The sequence below is a fragment of the Pelophylax lessonae genome (assembly GCF_965119305.1).
Source record: "Pelophylax lessonae genome assembly, chromosome: 1".
NCBI lineage: Eukaryota > Metazoa > Chordata > Amphibia > Anura > Ranidae > Pelophylax > Pelophylax lessonae.
In genome coordinates, this window is record NC_138768.1 from 526,681,992 (window position 1) to 526,701,250 (window position 19,259).

General features: G+C 42.0%; 1 protein-coding gene across 3 annotated transcripts in view; it reads right to left on the bottom strand.

Annotated features, from left to right (window-relative positions):
- Positions 1 to 18,894, bottom strand: part of LOC309544257 (putative nuclease HARBI1) — a 36,463-nt gene extending 17,569 nt beyond the window's left edge. The window contains exons 1-2 of one of the 3 annotated variants that reach the window (XM_082243160.1): positions 18,833 to 18,894; positions 14,060 to 14,769 (exon numbers count right to left, since the gene is read on the bottom strand). In XM_082243160.1, the coding sequence (XP_082099286.1) occupies positions 14,060 to 14,769; positions 18,833 to 18,852 (730 nt within the window). In that variant the 5' untranslated portion in view covers positions 18,853 to 18,894. Of the gene's footprint in view, positions 1 to 14,059; positions 14,770 to 18,496; positions 18,813 to 18,832 lie in introns of those variants that run through there. The other 2 variants (XM_082243159.1, XM_082243161.1) reach the window with 2 other exon arrangements.
- Between the last annotated feature and the right edge of the window lie 365 nt (positions 18,895 to 19,259).

Consider the following 19,259-nt stretch of genomic DNA (forward strand, 5'->3'; position numbering starts at 1 on the left):
TATTTGGTGTAGATGTGGTCAATTGTGTGTGATGGCAACCAGGTGAGGAGTACAAAGACAAGTATGTCTTGCCTACAGTCAAGCATGGTGATGGGAGTGTCATGGTCTTGGGCTGCATGAGTGCTACGGACACTTATTCGATAAAGGAACCATGAATGCCAACATGTACTGTGACATACTGAAGCAGAACATGATCCCCTCCCTTCGGAGACTGGGCCGCAGGGCAGTATTCCAACATGATAACGACCCCAAACACACCTCCAAGATGACCGCTGCTTTGCTAAAGAAGTTAAGGGTAAAGGTGATGGACTGGCCAAGCATGTCTCCAGACCTGAACCCTATTGAGCATCTGTGGGGCATCCTCAAACAGAAAGGTGGAGGAGCGCAAGGTCTCTAATATCCACCAGCTTCCTGATGCCATCATGGAGGAGTGGAAGGGGACTCCAGTGGCAACCTGTGAAGCTCTAGTGAACTCCATGCCCAAGAGGATTAAGGCAGTGCTGGGAAGAAATGGTGGCAAAACAAAATATTGACATTTTGGGCCCAATTTGGACATTTCCACTTAGGGGTGTACTCACTTTTGTTGCCAGCAGTTTAGACATTAATGGCTGTGTGTTTACACTGTTATACAAGCTGTACACTCACTAAGTGCCATTTCTTCAGTGTTGTCACATTAAAATATATAATAAAATCTTTCTTTCTTTGCCATGAGGTGCCATGTTGAACTTCCAGTGACCAGTATGAGAGAGTGAGAGCGATAACACCAAATTTAACACACCTGATCCCCATTAACACCCGATACCTTGTAACACTAACGAGTCACATGACACCGGGGAGGGAAAATGGCTAATTGGGCCCAATTTGGACATTTTCACTTAGGGGTGTACTCACTTTTGTTTCCAGCGGATTAGACTTTAATAGTTGCGTGTTGAGTTTTTTTGGGGAGACAGAAAATTGACACTGTTATACAAGCTGTACACTCACTACTTTACATTGTAGCATAGTGTAATTTCTTCAGTGTTGTCACATAAAAATATATAATAAAATATTTGCAAAAATGTTAGGGGTGTACTCACTTTTGTGAGATACTGTATATGCTTTAACGGATCAGGATTCATTTTTTGGGGGTTATGAACACTTTAAGTAAATATATTCTATACCTGACCGGTTTCCATGGAACCCAAGATCCTTTGCTGTGTTCTGGGTTCCAGTTATCGTCCCAGCTGTCTTCTGGTTTGTTACCAGTTGTATGATAACAACTGGGGGTCATCCACTTGGCACAGGTGCCATTCACAGAATGCCTTGTATTTTTCTCAATGAATACAAGGTGTTCTCTGATTGGACAAGGTGGAGTTGGTGAGGTCACCACCATGTATCTTCAATACATTTACAACATACTTGCATTGGAAAGATGTAATCATGCAAAACAAAAAACATTATACATATAATTGGAATTCAGGGTGACAATGGTGTTGTGGAAAAATAATAGATTTTGCCTATGGTTCAATTTTATGACAAAATGTAAGTACATTTCCAGATAGAATGCAATGCATATCATTTGAAAATGCATAACCAAGCATGTTAATTAAAATGTATTCCTGTATACACTATATTATAGTGCACAAAGCAAGGTCCTTAAAGACATGGATGAGCAAGTTTGGAGTGGAGGAACTTGACTGGCCTGCACAGAGTCCTGACCTCAACCCAATAGAACCCTTTTGGGATGAATTTGAGCGAAGACTGTGAGTCAGGCCTTATTGTCCAACATCAGTGCCTGACCTCACAAATGCGCTTCTGGAAAAATGCTCAAACATGCCCATAGACACACTCCTAAACCTTGTGGACAGCCTTCCCAGAAGAGTTGAAGCTGTTATAGCTGCAAAGGGTGGGCCAACTAAATATTGAACCCTACGGACTAAGACTGGGATGCCATTAAAGTTCATGAATGTGTAAAGACAGGCACCCCAATACTTTTGGCAATATAGTGGTATCAGGGCTCAAAATTTCAAGTCCTCAGCTACTAGCCAGGCCTTAAGAGTTACTCGCCACTTGTTGCCCCACCCAAACCCTACCCTGCTCTGCCCCTAAACACGCCCTCATAAAATATCTCATAAAACAACACTGTTAAATGTTTTATTCAGAATTAAGTTACAAAAATAAATATTAACAACAACAACCGAGAGAGAGAGGGGGTTTGACAGAGAGACAAGGGGGTGGGGGGAGGGGGTGACAGGGAGAGAGAGGGCTGTTTGATGCAAATAAAAGCAGTCATGAGAATTGTGTGGCCATGGAAATTTATGATCTTAAGTTTTGTGATGCAAATAAGTGCAGTCATGAAACATATGCAGACATGGAGATTCATGATCTTCCATTTTAGATGTAGATAAATGCATGCAGTCATGAAAAATGTGTAGTCATGGAGTATTGTGCTCAGGGATGGTGGTGTACAATCTATGATATGTATCCAGATTTATCTGGTCACAAAACCAAATGGGAGAAGTGTATCCAACAGGGGGGTTTTCCAGATCAATGCATCGGTGGTGTGCAATCCAGAATACATAACCGGATTCATCTTGACACAAAACAGATGGAAGAAGTGTATCCTGCAGGGGGGTTCTAGATTAATGCATCAGAATTGCCAAACCTGTACAGGTGAGCCAGAGTATCAAGCCCGTGTACAATGTACTTGCTGCTTAGATGTAAAAGGACAGTGGGCTTAATACACAGAAAGCAATATATGTGTAACAGGCTGACCTTTTTAGGAGAAGTGTATGTGTGCTAGATCAGACTTAACAATCCCACCTGTAGAAGTTTGTCTGAGAGTGTGAGGGGGATGGGGAGACCTCCTGCCAGTGTACATTCAAGTACACAGTGAGTACAGTACCTTTCCATTAGTCCTGGGCAGTTTGCAGGTCTCAGAGGGGGGCCAAGTATAAGGGTGGATGAATGAGATGTCCGCATGCTGTTGCTAGTGTTGGTTGCTACATGGTGGAGCGCACACTAACCACCTCGGAAGCAGCTGTGTGTTCCACCTCCTCACCATACTGGCCTATTGCCGAGTGTGTTGTGTGTTCAGTCCCGCCCACGTAGGAGTAAGTCCGGTCACAGTGCTCATCTTACTCAATGTTCACCATGTAGCTGCTAGCTGCTAATGAAACTTTCCCCCACATATCTTCACACAGGCACGGCTGCACTGAGTGTGTGGGCGGGCACAGGGAGAGAGAGAGAGGGGGGCGGGAGAAAGCAGAGCAGATGCAGCCTCTCCCTTTCCTGGAGGGGGGGAGGAAGCTGCTCATTGGGCTATGAAACACACACAGACTTGTGACAGGAGGAGGAGAGGAGCTGCATATTCCCCCTACAGCACAGCCCTGTTCTTACTCGCCCTGCTCATCAATCAACTCGCAAAATGCGAGCAGGCGAGTGGAATTTTTGAGGGCTGAGTGTATTATCGTATGCATTTTCAGGAATTGCTGATGTGAACATAAGCTTAAGGCCAGCAATAGACGGTTCGAATCTCGACCAGTTGAGCAGGAACCTGCCGAGATTCAAACCATGTATGTTTTGTTCGATATGTGCAAAGAGAGATCACAACCCCAAAAACGTAACAAAACACTTGGTACCAGAAACGTGGGGTGTTTAAGTTGTGTAAACAAGAGATACAAATATGATGCAGAATTCTGCTAGACTGTTTGTGCTGGGTTTAATGTTGTGTTCTTGTAATGTAAGCCTTAACACATTCAGAAAGTGTAGAAAAGGTTTCAGATACTTAGCTGGCTTGTTTCAAATGCATTTAGGTGATCAGGTGCAAGCCGATTTTTGTTCTTGTGCCCATGACTGGACACCGGCTTGAGATTTTGTTTTTGTTTGATAAATTAGATGAGAGACTGATATACAAATGAAAGTGTTGTAGCTGCAGGAAGCTTCAACTTGTAAAAGTACAAAGCATTGGTCTATGGACTGTAGAAGTTTCAGATGTTTTAGAGCTTTGAAAACGATGAGCTGACCGCTCAGATTGTTGCTGCAGTAACGTAAGATACGTGTGTATGTCCAAATTGTTTGTAGCTAGCTAATGCGGAGGACATGGTACTTGTATGAAAAGATTGTTGAATGCATGCTGTGTTGTCTGTGTTAAGTGACAATGTTACCTGAATTAAGACAGAAAGATAACCCTAAGCATGGCTGATTTGTAAAATAAGTTTTGTTACTTATGTTTGAGGGTCTATGTGAGTTTAACATTGGAAGAGTTAAAAAAATCAAATTAAAAGGTAAAAGTTTTGTAAAGTGGTACTGTATATGAGAAAAATAGAAGTCTTTGTTAGAAAGTCTTTGTATGTTTAACTAGCTGGAAAATCTTTGTGCAGGGTGCAGCTGAGAGTGGCATTGTTAAGCAAGTGACGGCAGGGTGTGAGATTGGCTGGTCCTTGGTCACGAGTGAGAAGGGCAGGGATCTGATACCCGCCACCGTCACATATTTTATCACTCTCTTTAACAACTTGTCATCTCACCCCCGGCAACTCTTTGTTACCTTTAACTCTCTACTCCGTCCTCCACTGCCTCCACCCACTGACTCACTCACTGCCCCGGAGATTGCCAACCACTTCAAACAAAAGATTGATACAATCCGTAAGGAGATCATTGCTGTTCAGATACCTTCCATGCTTCACGCTTCATGCCCACAGGTGCAATCACTACTTCCCTCATTCAACCCCACCACTATAGACGAGGTTGCTAAACTACTTGCTAATGTCCACTTACCCACCTGCCCTCTGGATCCTGTTCCCTCGCAAATGCTACGTTCACCCTCTGGCCCTATTCTACGCTCTCTAACCCACATCTTCAATCTCTCCCTCTCTTCTGGCATCTTTCCCAACTCTCTAAAACATGCACTAGTCAGCCCCATACTTAAAAAGCCCTCACTGAACCCAACCGATCTTAACAACCTACGCCCTATTTCCTTGCTCCCCTTTTTATCAAAACTCCTTGAATGTCTGGTCTACAACCGATTGTGCGACCACCTTGCCGAGAATAGCCTCCTTGATCCCCTTCAGTCTGGATTTCGGCCTCAACACTCCACTGAAACTGCTCTCCTAAAACTGACAAACGATCTACTAACGGCCAAAACCAATGGACACTATTCTGTACTCCTCCTCCTGGACCTTTCTGCTGCCTTTGATACGGTTTACCATCCCCTCCTCAAAAAACTCCACGCCTTTGGTCTCCGTGACAGTACTCTTCACTGGTTATCTTCCTACTTATCCAATCGCACCTTTAGCGTTACTTACAATTCTACTTCCTACTCTCCTCTTCCCTTCTCTTTTGGGGTCCCCCAAGGCTCTGTTCTTGGACCCCTCCTATTTTCAATCTACACCTCCTCTCTGGGTCAGCTGATAGCCTCCCACGGCTTCCAATACCATCTCTACGCTGACGATACCCAAATCTATTTATCCACCCCTCAGCTCTCTTCCTCAGTCTCCGCACGTATCACTAATTTACTATCTGATATATCGGTCTGGATGTCACATCACTTCCTCAAACCCAATCTCTCCAAAACCGAGCTAATCATTTTTCCTCCTCCACGTGTCCCTTCCCCTGATCTCTCTGTCAACATAGATGGAATTACTATCAGCCCATCCCCACATGCCAAGGTCCTAGGTGTTGTCCTGGACTCTGAACTCTCCTTCAAGCCCCACATCCAATCGCTGTCAAAATCTTGCCGCCTTAACCTCCGCAATATCTCCAAAATACACCCCTTTCTAACCAATGACACAACAAAGCTTCTAGTTCACTCCCTGGTCATCTCGCGCCTCGACTACTAAAATCCCTTCTCATTGGCTTCCCTCTACACAGGCTATCCCCCCTTCAATCCATCATGAATGCTGCCGCCAGACTCATCCATCTTACCAATCGCTCAGTGTCTGCCACTCCTCTCTGTCAAGCCCTCCACTGGCTTCCGCTCACCCAACGAATCAAATTCAAAATACTAACAACATCTTACAAAGCCACCCACAGCTTAGCCCCCAACTACATCACCAGCCTAGTCTCAAAATACCAACCTAATCGCTCTCTTTGTTCCTCTCAGAACCTTCTGCTCTCTAGCTCCCTTGTCACCTCCAGGACTTTACCAGAGCTTCTCCAATCCTATGGAACTCCTTACCCTTATCTGTCCGATTATCTCCTACTCTATTAGCTTTTAGGCGATCTCTGAAAACCCTCCTCTTCAGAGAAGCCTATCCTACCCACACCTAACAACTCTACCTCAATTTTATCCATCTGCCTTCCCCCTTGGTTACTGCCTTTTGTTTCACTTGACCCTCCCTTCTAGATTGTAAGCTCTAACGAGCAGGGCCCTCTAATTCCTCCTGTATTGAATTGTACTGTAATTGTATTGTCTTCCCCCACATTGTAAAGCGCTGCGCAAACTGTTGGCGCTATATAAATCCTCTATAATAATAATATTAATAATAATAATAACTAAGAAATCATTTGTAGCAGAGATGGCTGCAGACTCTGCTTGTCTATGTGTCTGTCCAGATTCCTCCCCCTCCCTTCACAGGTTTGTGTAAGAGAGAAAAGAGATGGAGAGACTATACAGACATGCCACCTTTTTAACCCCCCCTTCAAAGATTGTGCCTGTCTGTGAAGCAGGAGAGTTCTGAACATCTAAGAAACGAGTAACATACTGTTAAATGTGATATTCATATGTGGGTGATGGTTTTGTAAGGCAAAGGAAATGTTTAATTATGTTGTTATTGCAGAAATAAAATCCTAGTTAAAATAGTTAGTTTTTGCCATGTAACTCTAGGATTAATTGGAAACAAAGTAAAAAATAGTTGACCAATTCCTAAAGGCAGCCATGATTGTTATAATTATTTAAATGTTTAGTTCTCCATTTCAGCCTACTGGGTGTGGAAAGGGAAAAGGCTCCACCCACTAATAAAACCCTGGTTGTACCCTTTTTATGCCAGTTAGATGAACAAGATAGCTGACTAGACAAGTTCTGTATAACATGTTAAATGTATTGCCAAGCTAAGAGTAAAGCTGGCCATACACTAGCCGAAAAGTCGTTCAAACTCATTTTAGAAAAATCGGCCATGAGAGCAGATGATCGTGCTATCATGTAATGACCGAATTTCGAACGATAAATCGTTCAATGGACATAAATGAATCAGTTTTTCCTTCAGTTTGTCACATATGCCTAGTGCAAACAGTTCGGGCGAGAAACACATTAACCTTTCAATTTATCGTTCGTTCGGCAGAATTTTCCAAACTGTTCCTTCTATTTTTTGGCTTTGAAAAGTTAAAACTGATTTTCTATTTGTGCCCATTAACTGGACGAAAAAAGAAGGAACGGACCAAATGACAGATTTTCGAATGATTTTTCAACTAGTGTATGGCCAGCTTAACAGTATAAGATAGGACAACAATGATTGATCACTGTAAATAAATATGTATAGCTACTTTGTATTGTCCTTATTGGTGATTAAACTGAAGTGTGATACTTTAGAATACAACACTAATGATTGTTTTATACGTTTTTTCATTAAAACAGAAGGAACCAGATCTGGTCCTAGAAGTTTCCAAGATCTGTATGGGATTGAACAAGAGGTTGAAATAGAAAAATCAATATGGATTTGGTGATGTATAATCTTTGTGCACCAAGTGATAAACATACTATAAAAGTTATCATGAATGTAATTTTAACCATGGTGAATTACTAAAAAAAACAAAAATAAAAAACACTAAATATCTGTGCTTGGAGAAAGAATTGACAAGAAGGTAAGGCAGCCGGCACAATGGGCAAGATTACACAACCCAAATCACATATATACAAAAGGGCAGCACCGATATATGATAAAACAATGATGAAAGTTCATGTGGTAAGCATGATAAAACAGTATTGAAAGTTCAAATAAATTCCATATGAAGAGTAACCGGGAAGAGTCCTCCACACACCAGTGAATGGCAATGAAAGCAAGAAGGATAAAATCCAATCACGTGGATATAGGTAAACTGCTTACCAGATGTTGCCGACTCTCAAATTATAGAGAAGTCAACACCAGCATATTTGTACAAAAATATGAGATGTTCCAGCGATATCCTCAAGGTTCATAGGGATGTATAGATCAATGACCGTGACCCTTTCAGGTCCGCCAGCATCCAAAGTACCTCAGAAAGAATAGGCTACAATGGTGTAGTATATCTAAACAAACTGGCAAATTTGTTACAAAAAGGAGCGCACTTACAAGAATCATATAAAGACAGGCATGTGTACACAGTTAGAAAGAAAACCGCGGCTATTCCTAGTTATTCTTCATATGGAATATGAATTTTCAATATTTTCTGTTTTATCATGCTTTCCACATGAACTTTCATCATTGTTTGATCATATATTGGTGCTGCCCTTTTGTATACATGGTGAATTATTGACAACTTTTGATGGACGTCCTTAATGAAAATCCACGTGGTGATAATAAATTAATATGAGCTCATTTAATATGGGTAGAAATAAGTGCACTCTCATTAAACAACATGGCCATAGGTTTTGTATTTTAATATGTGTTCTTTTGCTAACCTTTTGTTTATTTCTATGTGGAAAATGTAATGATAACCCACTAAAACCTTTCATTTTGTATAGTTTCTAGATAGTATTAAACAGCATCAATGCACCTGTCTGATATGGTTTGATGTCCAAGAACTAAAGACAAAAGATTATTGCATACACTGACAACTTATTGTTTGTTTATATTAATGCAATGACAGTTTTTATTTAAACTGGTTGTAAACAGAGCTGTTAATAATTTTGATTCTGCATGATGGGTATTCAATTTTTTTTCTCTGATTAAGTTGAATCTGAAACAATACAGAAAAATACTAGTGTTTGATTGATATTAATATTGTATTACATTTGGAACAGTTTACATATTTTAATGATTTAGAAGGTGTAAGAATACCCAAACATTTACCCTAAATGTAGCTGTATTTCTTCCTGTGCTGTTTGGTTTCCTGTGTGTATTTAGTTTGATTTTTATCACAATGTACTTTGGTATATTCTGCCATAATCATTGTGGTGGCCTGTAAGGCAGAACCACTTTTTGAGTGCACAAACCTTTTGAAAACAGAATCCACAGGATGTGCACCGTACAGGAAGAGAAAGATTTACACTAAAAGTTAAAGGTTTACACTTGGGTTTTACATACAACTGGTATCTGCTTTCAAGTACATTTTTCTACATGAATTACAGTTTGAATTCAAAGGCAACTACCAGTATGTAGAAATTGGACATTCTCTTTCCTTTAAATTCTGTGCACAGAATATACTGTATAGTCCACATAAATATTTTAGAACCATTCCAGAGATCCCCATCTGCATTCATTTTCTTTATGCCTGGATCTAAAATGCACTCTGCTCACTCCTTTTGAAGCCACCCTTTCAGATGAGCTGAGAAAATAAGTGATTAGAGCTGAGCCTGAGTGAAAGGGCACATGCCAAGCAACCCTTTAGCCCCCGTTCACATAGGGGCGACGCTGCTTCGCACCGCGACCTCCGAGGTCGCGGTGCGAGCAGCGCGCCGCTACCTCGGACCGGCCGCCACGGACTTCATAACATTGAAGTCTATGGCGGTCGCCTCCGGGTCACCCCAAAGAAGCTCCGGACCCTTTTTCTAGGTTGGAGCGACTTGTGTCGCTCCTATTAGAACGGGTCCGCAGCTTCCCTATGGGAGGCGACCTGCGGCGACCTGTGAGGTGACCAGGTCGCCTCACAGGTCGCCCTAGTGTGAACCGGCACTTAGATGATCCAGAGTTTAGCCATGATCAGTTGTTTCATTACAGAAGCAGCTGTGATAGAATGTAATCAAGCAACTGATGGTTAGACTGCAAAGCTAGCTAAAGTCTACACACTATCCAGTAGCCAGCTTCCTCCCCAGAATATGCACATCCAAATGGTGTCTGGGGTCGTGTTCTTTCACTTTTGTTAATGTCTCACCATCCTACTGGCTATTATGAAATGCCAGAAATACTAAAACAGCAGCTGCATGGATGAACTGAAGATTAGCACACATCTTCAAAGTAAGAAAAAACATTTCAGTAATATTAACACAACATTTTGAGACAGTGAATAATACTCTTTATTATTACATAATGAATGTGACTTTAGTACTCAAGTTTAGGCTTGCTGTGGTTATCCTTAAGAGGAAGTGCAACCGCATTGTAAAAAATTAAAGGATAAGTCCAGGCAAAACCTAACTAATGCTAAACCTGCTCTTTACCACATTCTAAACCTAATCTTTCTAACCCTGTAAAGCAAAAACCGCTGTACTTACCTTTTCCGCACCCGATCTGGTCCGGTCTCCAGCGACGGAAGCTGTGCGCAGAAGAGGACCAACAACGGTTGTGAAATAAATGGGAAGTGACATCATCCATAGAGTTACTATGAAGCTTCCATGGTCAAGTGCCTCTCTTGCACCCACCGCTGACAGCTCAACATGGGACCGGATCGGGTGCAGAAAAGGGAAGTACAGTGTTTTTCGCTTTACAGAGATAGATAAATTAGGTTTAGAACATGGCATAGAGCAGATTTAGCATTAGTTAGGTCAACCTAAATCAGCAGCTACAAATACTGAAACTACTGAATTTAAAAAACAGATACTTACCAGTCAATGGAGTCCATCACTGCCACCATTTTGGGCACTATGGGATTTAGCTGTGACTATGGATGTCTCACAGCCGACTCCCCACTGTGCATACACAAGACAGACTGATCCTGCAGCCTCCTGGGACATATGACATGTTTTCATTTAGGGTTTTAAATTTACTTTACATTCACTTTCAGTATGTGTGGCATAATGCAGTTTTATTCAAACATAAATTAGTTGTAAATCCGTTATAAAGTTTCCTATCTGGGGGATGCTGCCAGTAACATCACTTCCTTTTGCAAGCTGACATCAAGTCACTGCACTCCAAGTCACAGTAGCATTGTCAGTCTGCTCGGCCCAGACTTTGTTTGCTGTTGGGCTGCCTATCTATTTGGGAGACCTGATAAGGCTGAATGATAGGCCTGATGGTCCGTCCAGCGCTGGGATGAACGATAGGCCTGATGGTCGGCCCAGCGCTGGGATGAACGATAGGCCTGATGGTCGGCCCAGCGCTGGGATGAACGATAGGCCTGATGGTCGGCCCAGCGCTGGGATGAACGATAGATGCGAGTCAGACCAATGCTGGGTAGCCTGACAGCTAACTGAAAAAGTGCACATTGCAGGTTTACAACACTGCTGCTAATTGTGAGGTGGTGGTTTAGCATTGGCAACCTGCAACAGGAAATGCTGTTCCAACAGCTTCTCCAGGTTGGAGATTCCCAAAAAACTATTTACTTAGGAAAATTATACATATTGTTAAACATGCAGAAAAGTAGACTTAGGGTTTACATACATTTTTAGGAAGTAACCCGACACTTGATTTGAGAGGATAGAAGTTAGAGTTTTAACATTTTTCAGGTAAAAAATGACTTGCTTGATATAAATAATATTTTCAATGTGTGTTAATGTCCTAAAACATGGTTTCAATAGAAATGAGTAATGGTATGCACATGGGGAAAACCAGACTGGCACATTGCATAGACTCTTGTGGGGCTACATAAAGGTTGTGTTTTACAGATCATTCTCACAATGCAAGTCTTAGGCAGCCTATTCATTGAAAACAATGCACTCCCCAAGTAGCTACAAAAACAAAAATATTAAAAAGTTTGTAAAATACAAGTCATATTAAAAATTACTTAAAGGTGTTGTAAACCCTCGCCATACCCACTGAAGAGAATAGCCTCAAATGATACCCAGAGATTAAACAAATCCTCCCACATCAGATTTACATGTAGATGTGCTGTGTTTCCCTTTCTACACTCTTTATAAAGTGCAGATCGTGTTATAAATATTTTCTTCCTTATTCAGCAGAGGGTGTGGAGTCTGGACTTACACTGTTGGAGAGCTGTTTGGAGGAGAAAAGGCACACATCCCCACTCCATATGAGAAGAGGAACAAAGTTACATGCAGAGCTGCAGTCTGAATAGACAAGCTCTCTGCTTATCTATATCCAAGTTCCTTCCCCGACACAAATTTACAGCTGTTTTTATCTTATGTGTCCAGGCCTGGACTGGGACAAAAAATAGGCCCAGGCATTTTAGACTATGCAGCCCATGACGTGTTAACTGGCCCCCTTCCCACTCTCCATCCTAACGGATCCCCGGGAGAGAGGAACCCATCAGAGGTGAGGAGGGCGAGGGGGGCCAGGAAAGAGCATGGGGGGGAGCAGAGAGCACAGGGAGGAACCTGGAGAACACGGGGTGGGATGAGAGCACAGGGGGGGGGGGAGAGCACTGTAGGGGGGGGGGCGGAGAGCCTAGGAGGGTCTGAAGAGGACTAGGGGTGTGGGATGGAGAGCACAAGGGGAAGGAAAAACACAGGTTGGGGCAGAGAGCACAGGGTGGAGGTGGAAAGCAGAGGGAGGGGGAGGACAGCATAGAGGGGGTCTGGGGTCAGAGAGCACAGGGGGAAGCAAGAACATGGGGTGGGGCGGAGAGCACAGAAGGGCCAGAGAGCATGGGGGGAGGCAGAGAGCACAGGGGGGCTGAAGAGCACTAGGGGAGGAGACGGGGAGCACTGGAGGGAAGTGGAGCACACAGGGGAGGCTGAGAGCACTGAGGGGTGGGAGACGGGGGGGAGGTGGAGAGCACTGGAGGATGTCAGAGTGCAGGGGGGTGTCAGAGAGCACAGCGGGGCAAGGCAGAGAGCACAGGGGGGCAGCAGAAAGAAGGATAGCAGGAGCGGTGGCTGCATATAGAAGATCATTCTCTCCATTTCCTCCTGCAACCTCTAAATACCTGCTTCTCCTCCTCTCCCTCCTGCAGGCTTTCAGAGGCTGCAGGAGGAAATGGAGAGAATGGTCCTTCTATATGCAGCAACCGCTCCTCCTATCAAGATTACAGGGGAGCTGCACTCATGTTCTCCCTCATTCGGCTCCATGGTGTATGCGGCAGGCGAGCCCTCCAACTCCTCTCCCATTCATGGTCACGCCCCCGCCACCAACGGCTGCGCTATACTGGCTGCCGTATGTCTCCTCTAGCTCCTCCCCCTTCAAGGTGACGCCCCTGGCACTGACTGCTGAACTATACTGGTGGGCGTACAGCTGTGGAAAGGCTGAAGGTGTCTCCTCTAGCTCCTCCCCATTCATGTTTTCATCCCCCTAGCACTAATGGCTAAACTAAACTGGCAGCCGCGGAGAGGCCGGGTGAGTGGTTCGAGCTCAAAGAGCAGCCCAGCTGCCTTGGGCCCCGCAAGGACTTGCGGCCCCGGCCCACTGGGCAAGTGCCCTGTGTGCCCTATGGCCAGTCTCGGCCTGCATGTGTCTGAGAGCTTGTCAGAAGTTATCATGCTGATAACAGAGGAACAGAAGCAGCAGAAAGACAGTGCTTAGAGCTTTGGAGAGAGATAAGTAAACATTACAGATATACTGTATATGCTTAGGGTCAAAGTTCACAAATGGAGTTTACAACCACTGTCAGGCTGGGTTCACACTGCGTGGACATGGCTCACAGCAGGGGTCTGGTGCGTTCCTGTCCTTTGTTTTAAGGGACAAATCAGGCTGAATTTTTGCCTGAATTCAGGCATAAAACTGAGCCAAAGATGCATAGGACCCTTGTGCAATGCGCCCCGTGGCCACCCCGGGGATGTGTAAACCAACTCCATTGAGAGCCAGTCACAGTCTCTTGTCATGCAAATTGGATGCGGGGAAACCTGCATCCAATTCGCATCAGTGTGAACCCAGCCTAAAAGGTAAAGGTAATCATTGCAGTAAAAACTCTAAATTCAATATGCTTTTACTAATGTATATATACACACACATACTGGTTAATATAACTCGTATCAATGGATGAAGAGATCCTGCTGTAAATATAGTTTGTGATGTATAGCTGCATTGTACAACCAATGAAAAAATACATTTTCTTTTGTTTGTAATTTGCCAAATTAGTAAAATATTTTCATAATAAAAAATTTCTGCTCTCTACTTACCCAATATCCAGCCTTCTGGAAGATTGCCAGAAGTCAAGATTGTATGTAAACTTGAATGTTTTAATATGTAGGAATCATGTGTAGATCCAGGATACCCAGCTACCAAGTTAAGAATCCTCATATCAGATGCACATACCATCTGAACATTTAAAGAGTGAAAATTCTTGCTGTTTCTGTAAATATCTTCCGTTGGGGGAGACAGAGCGACATGAGTACAGTCAATTACCCCCATGATGTTAGGAAAAGAGGACATTTTAAAAAAACCATCTTTTATTGTTTGTATTGCAGCTTTATCTGATGGGAAAACAATATACTGTGGAGTTAACTTATTGATGGCCTTTAGGACTTGAGTCAGATGCCTGCTGAAACTTGGTTGGGATATACCGGAGAGAGCGGATACCGTACCCTGAAATGATGCAGAGGAAAAATAATGCAGAGCACTTAGCAATTTTACCATTCCTGGAACAGCATGGTTCCGTTCACAGTTTGGCTCTATATCTTGCTGGATCTGTTCATATAGCTCCAGTATAACCTCAGTGCTAAAGCGATACCTTGATCTAACTTCTTCCTCATTTAATCCAAATAGGGATATCCTTGGTCTAAAGACACGCTCCCTATGTTTTTGGTTCGGATTAGAATCTTGCCGCAATATTTCTTGCTGGGTACCTTTCTCGTGTATGCGAAACATGGTATGTAACTCCATAACTGGGCTGTAAGATCAAGAAGAGAAAGTAAATCTAACATAATGTTCATATCAAATATATTCACATTGCCAAAACATCTTCATTAAAACAACACAATAATTAGTAGTCAATGAAAATAAAAATCACAGTTCAGTGGCCTTAATTTAAAGTATATCTAAAGCTAAAACTTTTGGTTAGAACCCCTCTTTGATTGTATATGTTGTCCTGGTTAGGAAGATTTATCATTTCTATTTATCCTGGTGACCATTGTCACTGGGACTAAGGCTGGCCATACACTATACAATTTTCTTATTCCATTTCCTTTAGATTTACCTTAAACTATGTAGTGCAAGGGCCTGCCTGACTGCATACAAATTGAAAGTGTTTAGGTTTGACCCTATATTACATGGTTTTGGTAAATCTAAAGGAAAGTTGAACAAGAAAATTGTATAGTGTATGGCCAGCCTAAAAGGGATAAGAAAATCAAACATTTCAAGTTGTCACTAGCAATAGAAATAAGTGAAATCTTCCAATGGGAACACTTTTTCCAGTACCAACTGTGTTAAGGCAAGTTCACACCATAGAATCTCAGTCTGGATGCTTTTTTGGATGCACGTTTTTGATACATTGCGGTGCATTTTTGATGTGTTTCAGTGCATTTTTTTGCCCCCTCTTTTTCCTCCCCTTAAATAAGGAAATGTGTGTTCCGATGCGTTTTTGAGGAATCTAAGCATGTCCCCTGACACATTAACGAAAAACCTTAGAGAGGTTTTAACCTTTTCCCTTCTCTAAAAGTTTTAAGTTTGAATACACTTTAACAAGGTTAAAGCGGAGTTCCGGCCTAAAAAAAATTTAAGCTAAAAATACCCCCGGGACAGTCAGGGCTAGTGCATTAGGGCAATGATAGCCTCTGAACTGTCCCCTGTTTCACTTACCTTTAAGAAGAAATACTTACCTTGAAAATGCCTTGTCCAGCGCTGCCATCTCAGGTGTGGGCAGCTGAAGCCGGAGCGTCCCTTTTTGTGTCCTCTTCGGTGACGTCGGAGTCCCAGAATACCCTGCTCGTCACTTACGGTGCAGGCTCATCATCCCTGAACAGCTTCTGCACATGCCCAGAAGCTGTTCAGCAGGGAATGACGCACCTGCACCGAAGTGCCGAGTGACTCCGATGCAGGCGCATTGAGTCAATGCAAGGAGGAAGTGATGTCGGGTGCCGTGTTCCGCAGAGGGAGGAAGGAAGGTAAGTATATTTTCATTAAAAACAAGGTAAGTGAAACAAAAATCCAATTCTTTTTCAGGTTCAGCTAAGCTAGCGGACGGTGCAAAGATAGTTTTTAGGGTGGAACTCCGCTTTAAGAACAGAAACCATTTAGGGAACAACTTTCATTACTTTTCTACATCTCTAATACATCTACATTCACCATTTATACAATCATCTTCATTGATTTCCAAGAAAAGGTGACATGGATAAAATGAGGAAAACAAAAACATCTTTCTGTAACCTTGGTCCACCAATACTAGGAGGCTTTTCAAACCTACGCATTTTAGTACAAAGTGAGGGAGAAGCATTAAAAATATAGATTCCCCAAAAATTACCCTATGCATGCGTCTTTGTGCAATTCACATTAAATTATATGGACCTGCTTAAAGCAGGAATAATAAATAATAATTTTAAATTATTATAATAAATTATAAAAAAATAAACCCAAAAACGAAAACGTAATATGTTGCAGCTTACCGATCATTACATGGGGTGGCTGCATTGTTTTTGTTTTTTTCCCTTAAGCTTTTCCCCCCTTCATTTTTACCTGGTGATCTGGCCAGTAATGCTGGCCATACACTAGCCGAAAGATTGTTCGAAAATCTGTCATTTGGTCCGAACGTTCGTTTTCGTCCAGTTAATGGGCACAAATAGAAAATCGTTTTTAACTTTTCAGAGCCGAAAAAAATCAAAAGGAACAGTTTTGAAAATCCGCCGACCTAACGATAAATTGAAAGGTTAATGTGTTTATCTGCCAACCTGTTTGCACTAGGTATATGTGACAAAATAAACGGAAAACGGATTCATTTATGTCCAATGAACGATTTATCGTTCGAAATTCTGTAATTACATGATGGCACGATCGTCTGCTCTCACGGCTGATTTTTCGTTTTTTGAAAAGGAGTTTGCCCAATATTTCGGCTAGTGTATGGCCAGCTTTACACACCCCCTGTATTATAGGCACCTGATCCCTGTAACTCAGTGGTCCTCAACTCCGGTCCTTGGGGCCCACTAACAGGCCAGATTTTAAGTATTACCTTGTGGAGATGCAGACTAGAATTCTGCAATCACTGAGCAACAAATGAGATCACCTGTGATGTAATTTAGTTATCTTGCAAACCTGGCCTGTTAGAGGGCCCCAAGGACCAGGGTTGAGGACCACTGCTGTAACTGATACATTCTGCTGGAGAGCTTGTGCTTTTGAAAAACAACATTCTTAGGCAGGCCATACCATACACAATTTTGTTTCCTTAAACAATGGGTTGAAGGAAAGTATATTGCGCAATTCCTCCATGGGGCAACCCCTTTCGTAGCACTATTGTGTTCTGCTAGTGGGGAGCATTTCCCTTTCGGAAGAATACAATTATCACTTCCAGCAGCTATATCTGCCAGCAGTGATCAGGCAAAAAACTCGACAGGCTGGTCTATCTATGGCCAGCTTTACTGGCTGGATCAGGAGTTGAAAATAGAAGAAAGCCTAAAAAAGAAAATAAGGGCAGCCATCGCATGTAAGAAATGGGAAGCTGTAATATAATAAAATGTTTGCTTTTGGGCTTAATATCAGTTTAATGTGTGTAAACAACCACTGCCATCAGTGTATAATAATGCAAGGTTGTGGAATACTTTAGGTTTGTCAAATGCAAAAATTACATGAGTCAAGCCAAAAAAATAAAACCCATTTTAAAAGTAGTCCCATGATTAAAAAATATACGGTATATGAGAATTCAAAAATCAGACATGCATCTATGTTATTTGCATCTTCAGCAGTGCATTTATTAAGAGATAATTAGCTGCAAGCTAGCAAATGGGACCACCCGACCTGTCCTCGTACGCCCCACTCTGTCAATTTATAATTACAGTAAACAAATATTTTGCATGACGTTTCATATGGAAAAAAAAAAAAAAAAAAGATGATTTTCAGGACAATGTTCAGATGAAAATGGATAATGCATGCCAAGCAACAGTCCTTTAGTGTGGTACACATGCTGTCAGAAAAAAAAAAAACTGCCCATTCATTTAAGAATAAAAGTAATCACTTAAAAATTTGCTAGCTTGTCTATTCAAAAATTGCACCACTTAATGTTTATATACCTCAATCATTTTATTGAGGCACAGCTCACACTATCACCCCATAATGAATATATTCAAAAATTGCACCACTTGATGTTTATACACCTCAATCATTTTATTGAGGCACAGCTCACACTATCACCCCATAATGAATCTACAGTGCTGTGATAATCAGTTATTCTTTTTAAAAGGATAATAATAATAATAATAATAATAAAATAAAAATATAATAATAATAAAATATAATAAATAAAAAGGATAATAATAATAATGGATAAAAATAATAATAATAATACAAATAAAAATAATAATACAATTGAATTCAAAATCATTCAGATCCTGCAACAACGTGACTGTATGGGTCGCGTAACATGCAGCTAGTGTTAGTTGACGCTTAGCACTTATGAAAATAAAGATACCCACTGGGCCATTTTTGATACTCTCACCTCCCTCCTTTACGTGCAGTCTTTGCATGTCTGCGGCATGTCATGACTTCATCATGCTGTTCACATTGTAGTGTAACACACACAAAGAAACTGCTCCTCTAAGCTCAGCTCTACATCTTTCTAGCACTTAGCAAAGCTATAACAAAGCCTGCATGAAGTTATTTCACCCCGGCCTTGCACATAACGCTGCGAGGACAAAAGATTCATTAGACAGTAATGTCTACAAGCTGCTCCACCTTCCCTAGCTATTAACAAGATCACGGTCATTGCATCAATAAACATAAATGTGTGCTGCGGAGTGTTATGTTACCACCTGCTCTGCTCCAGGAACATTGAAATGTTTCACTTCCTCTCATCTCATTTCCCTTCATTAAGTCCCACCCATTCTCGCAGCTTTTCTCTGCGTTTAACCCTGGCTTTTCTGCTGCCCACCACCTTTCATCTCCTTCTCATGAAGCCTTCAAGGCAAATGCTTGCTTTTGTCTGAGGACATAATATTTTTCATTCACAAATTATTTTCGCTCCCAGTTCACAAGTAGATGAAAATAGCTTCATTCAATGAAAGGAAAAAAATGACAAACGTAACCTAGAAAGCAAAAGGAAAAACATCTTACTGGTGCAAGCGCATAAAAAATGGCCCATTGATACAAAAAAGAAAAAAAAAAAGAAAAGCTATGGAATGTGGCATAAGCATGCTGGAGAGCTGACCGTACTTCTTTAACCACTTCTGGACCACCTTA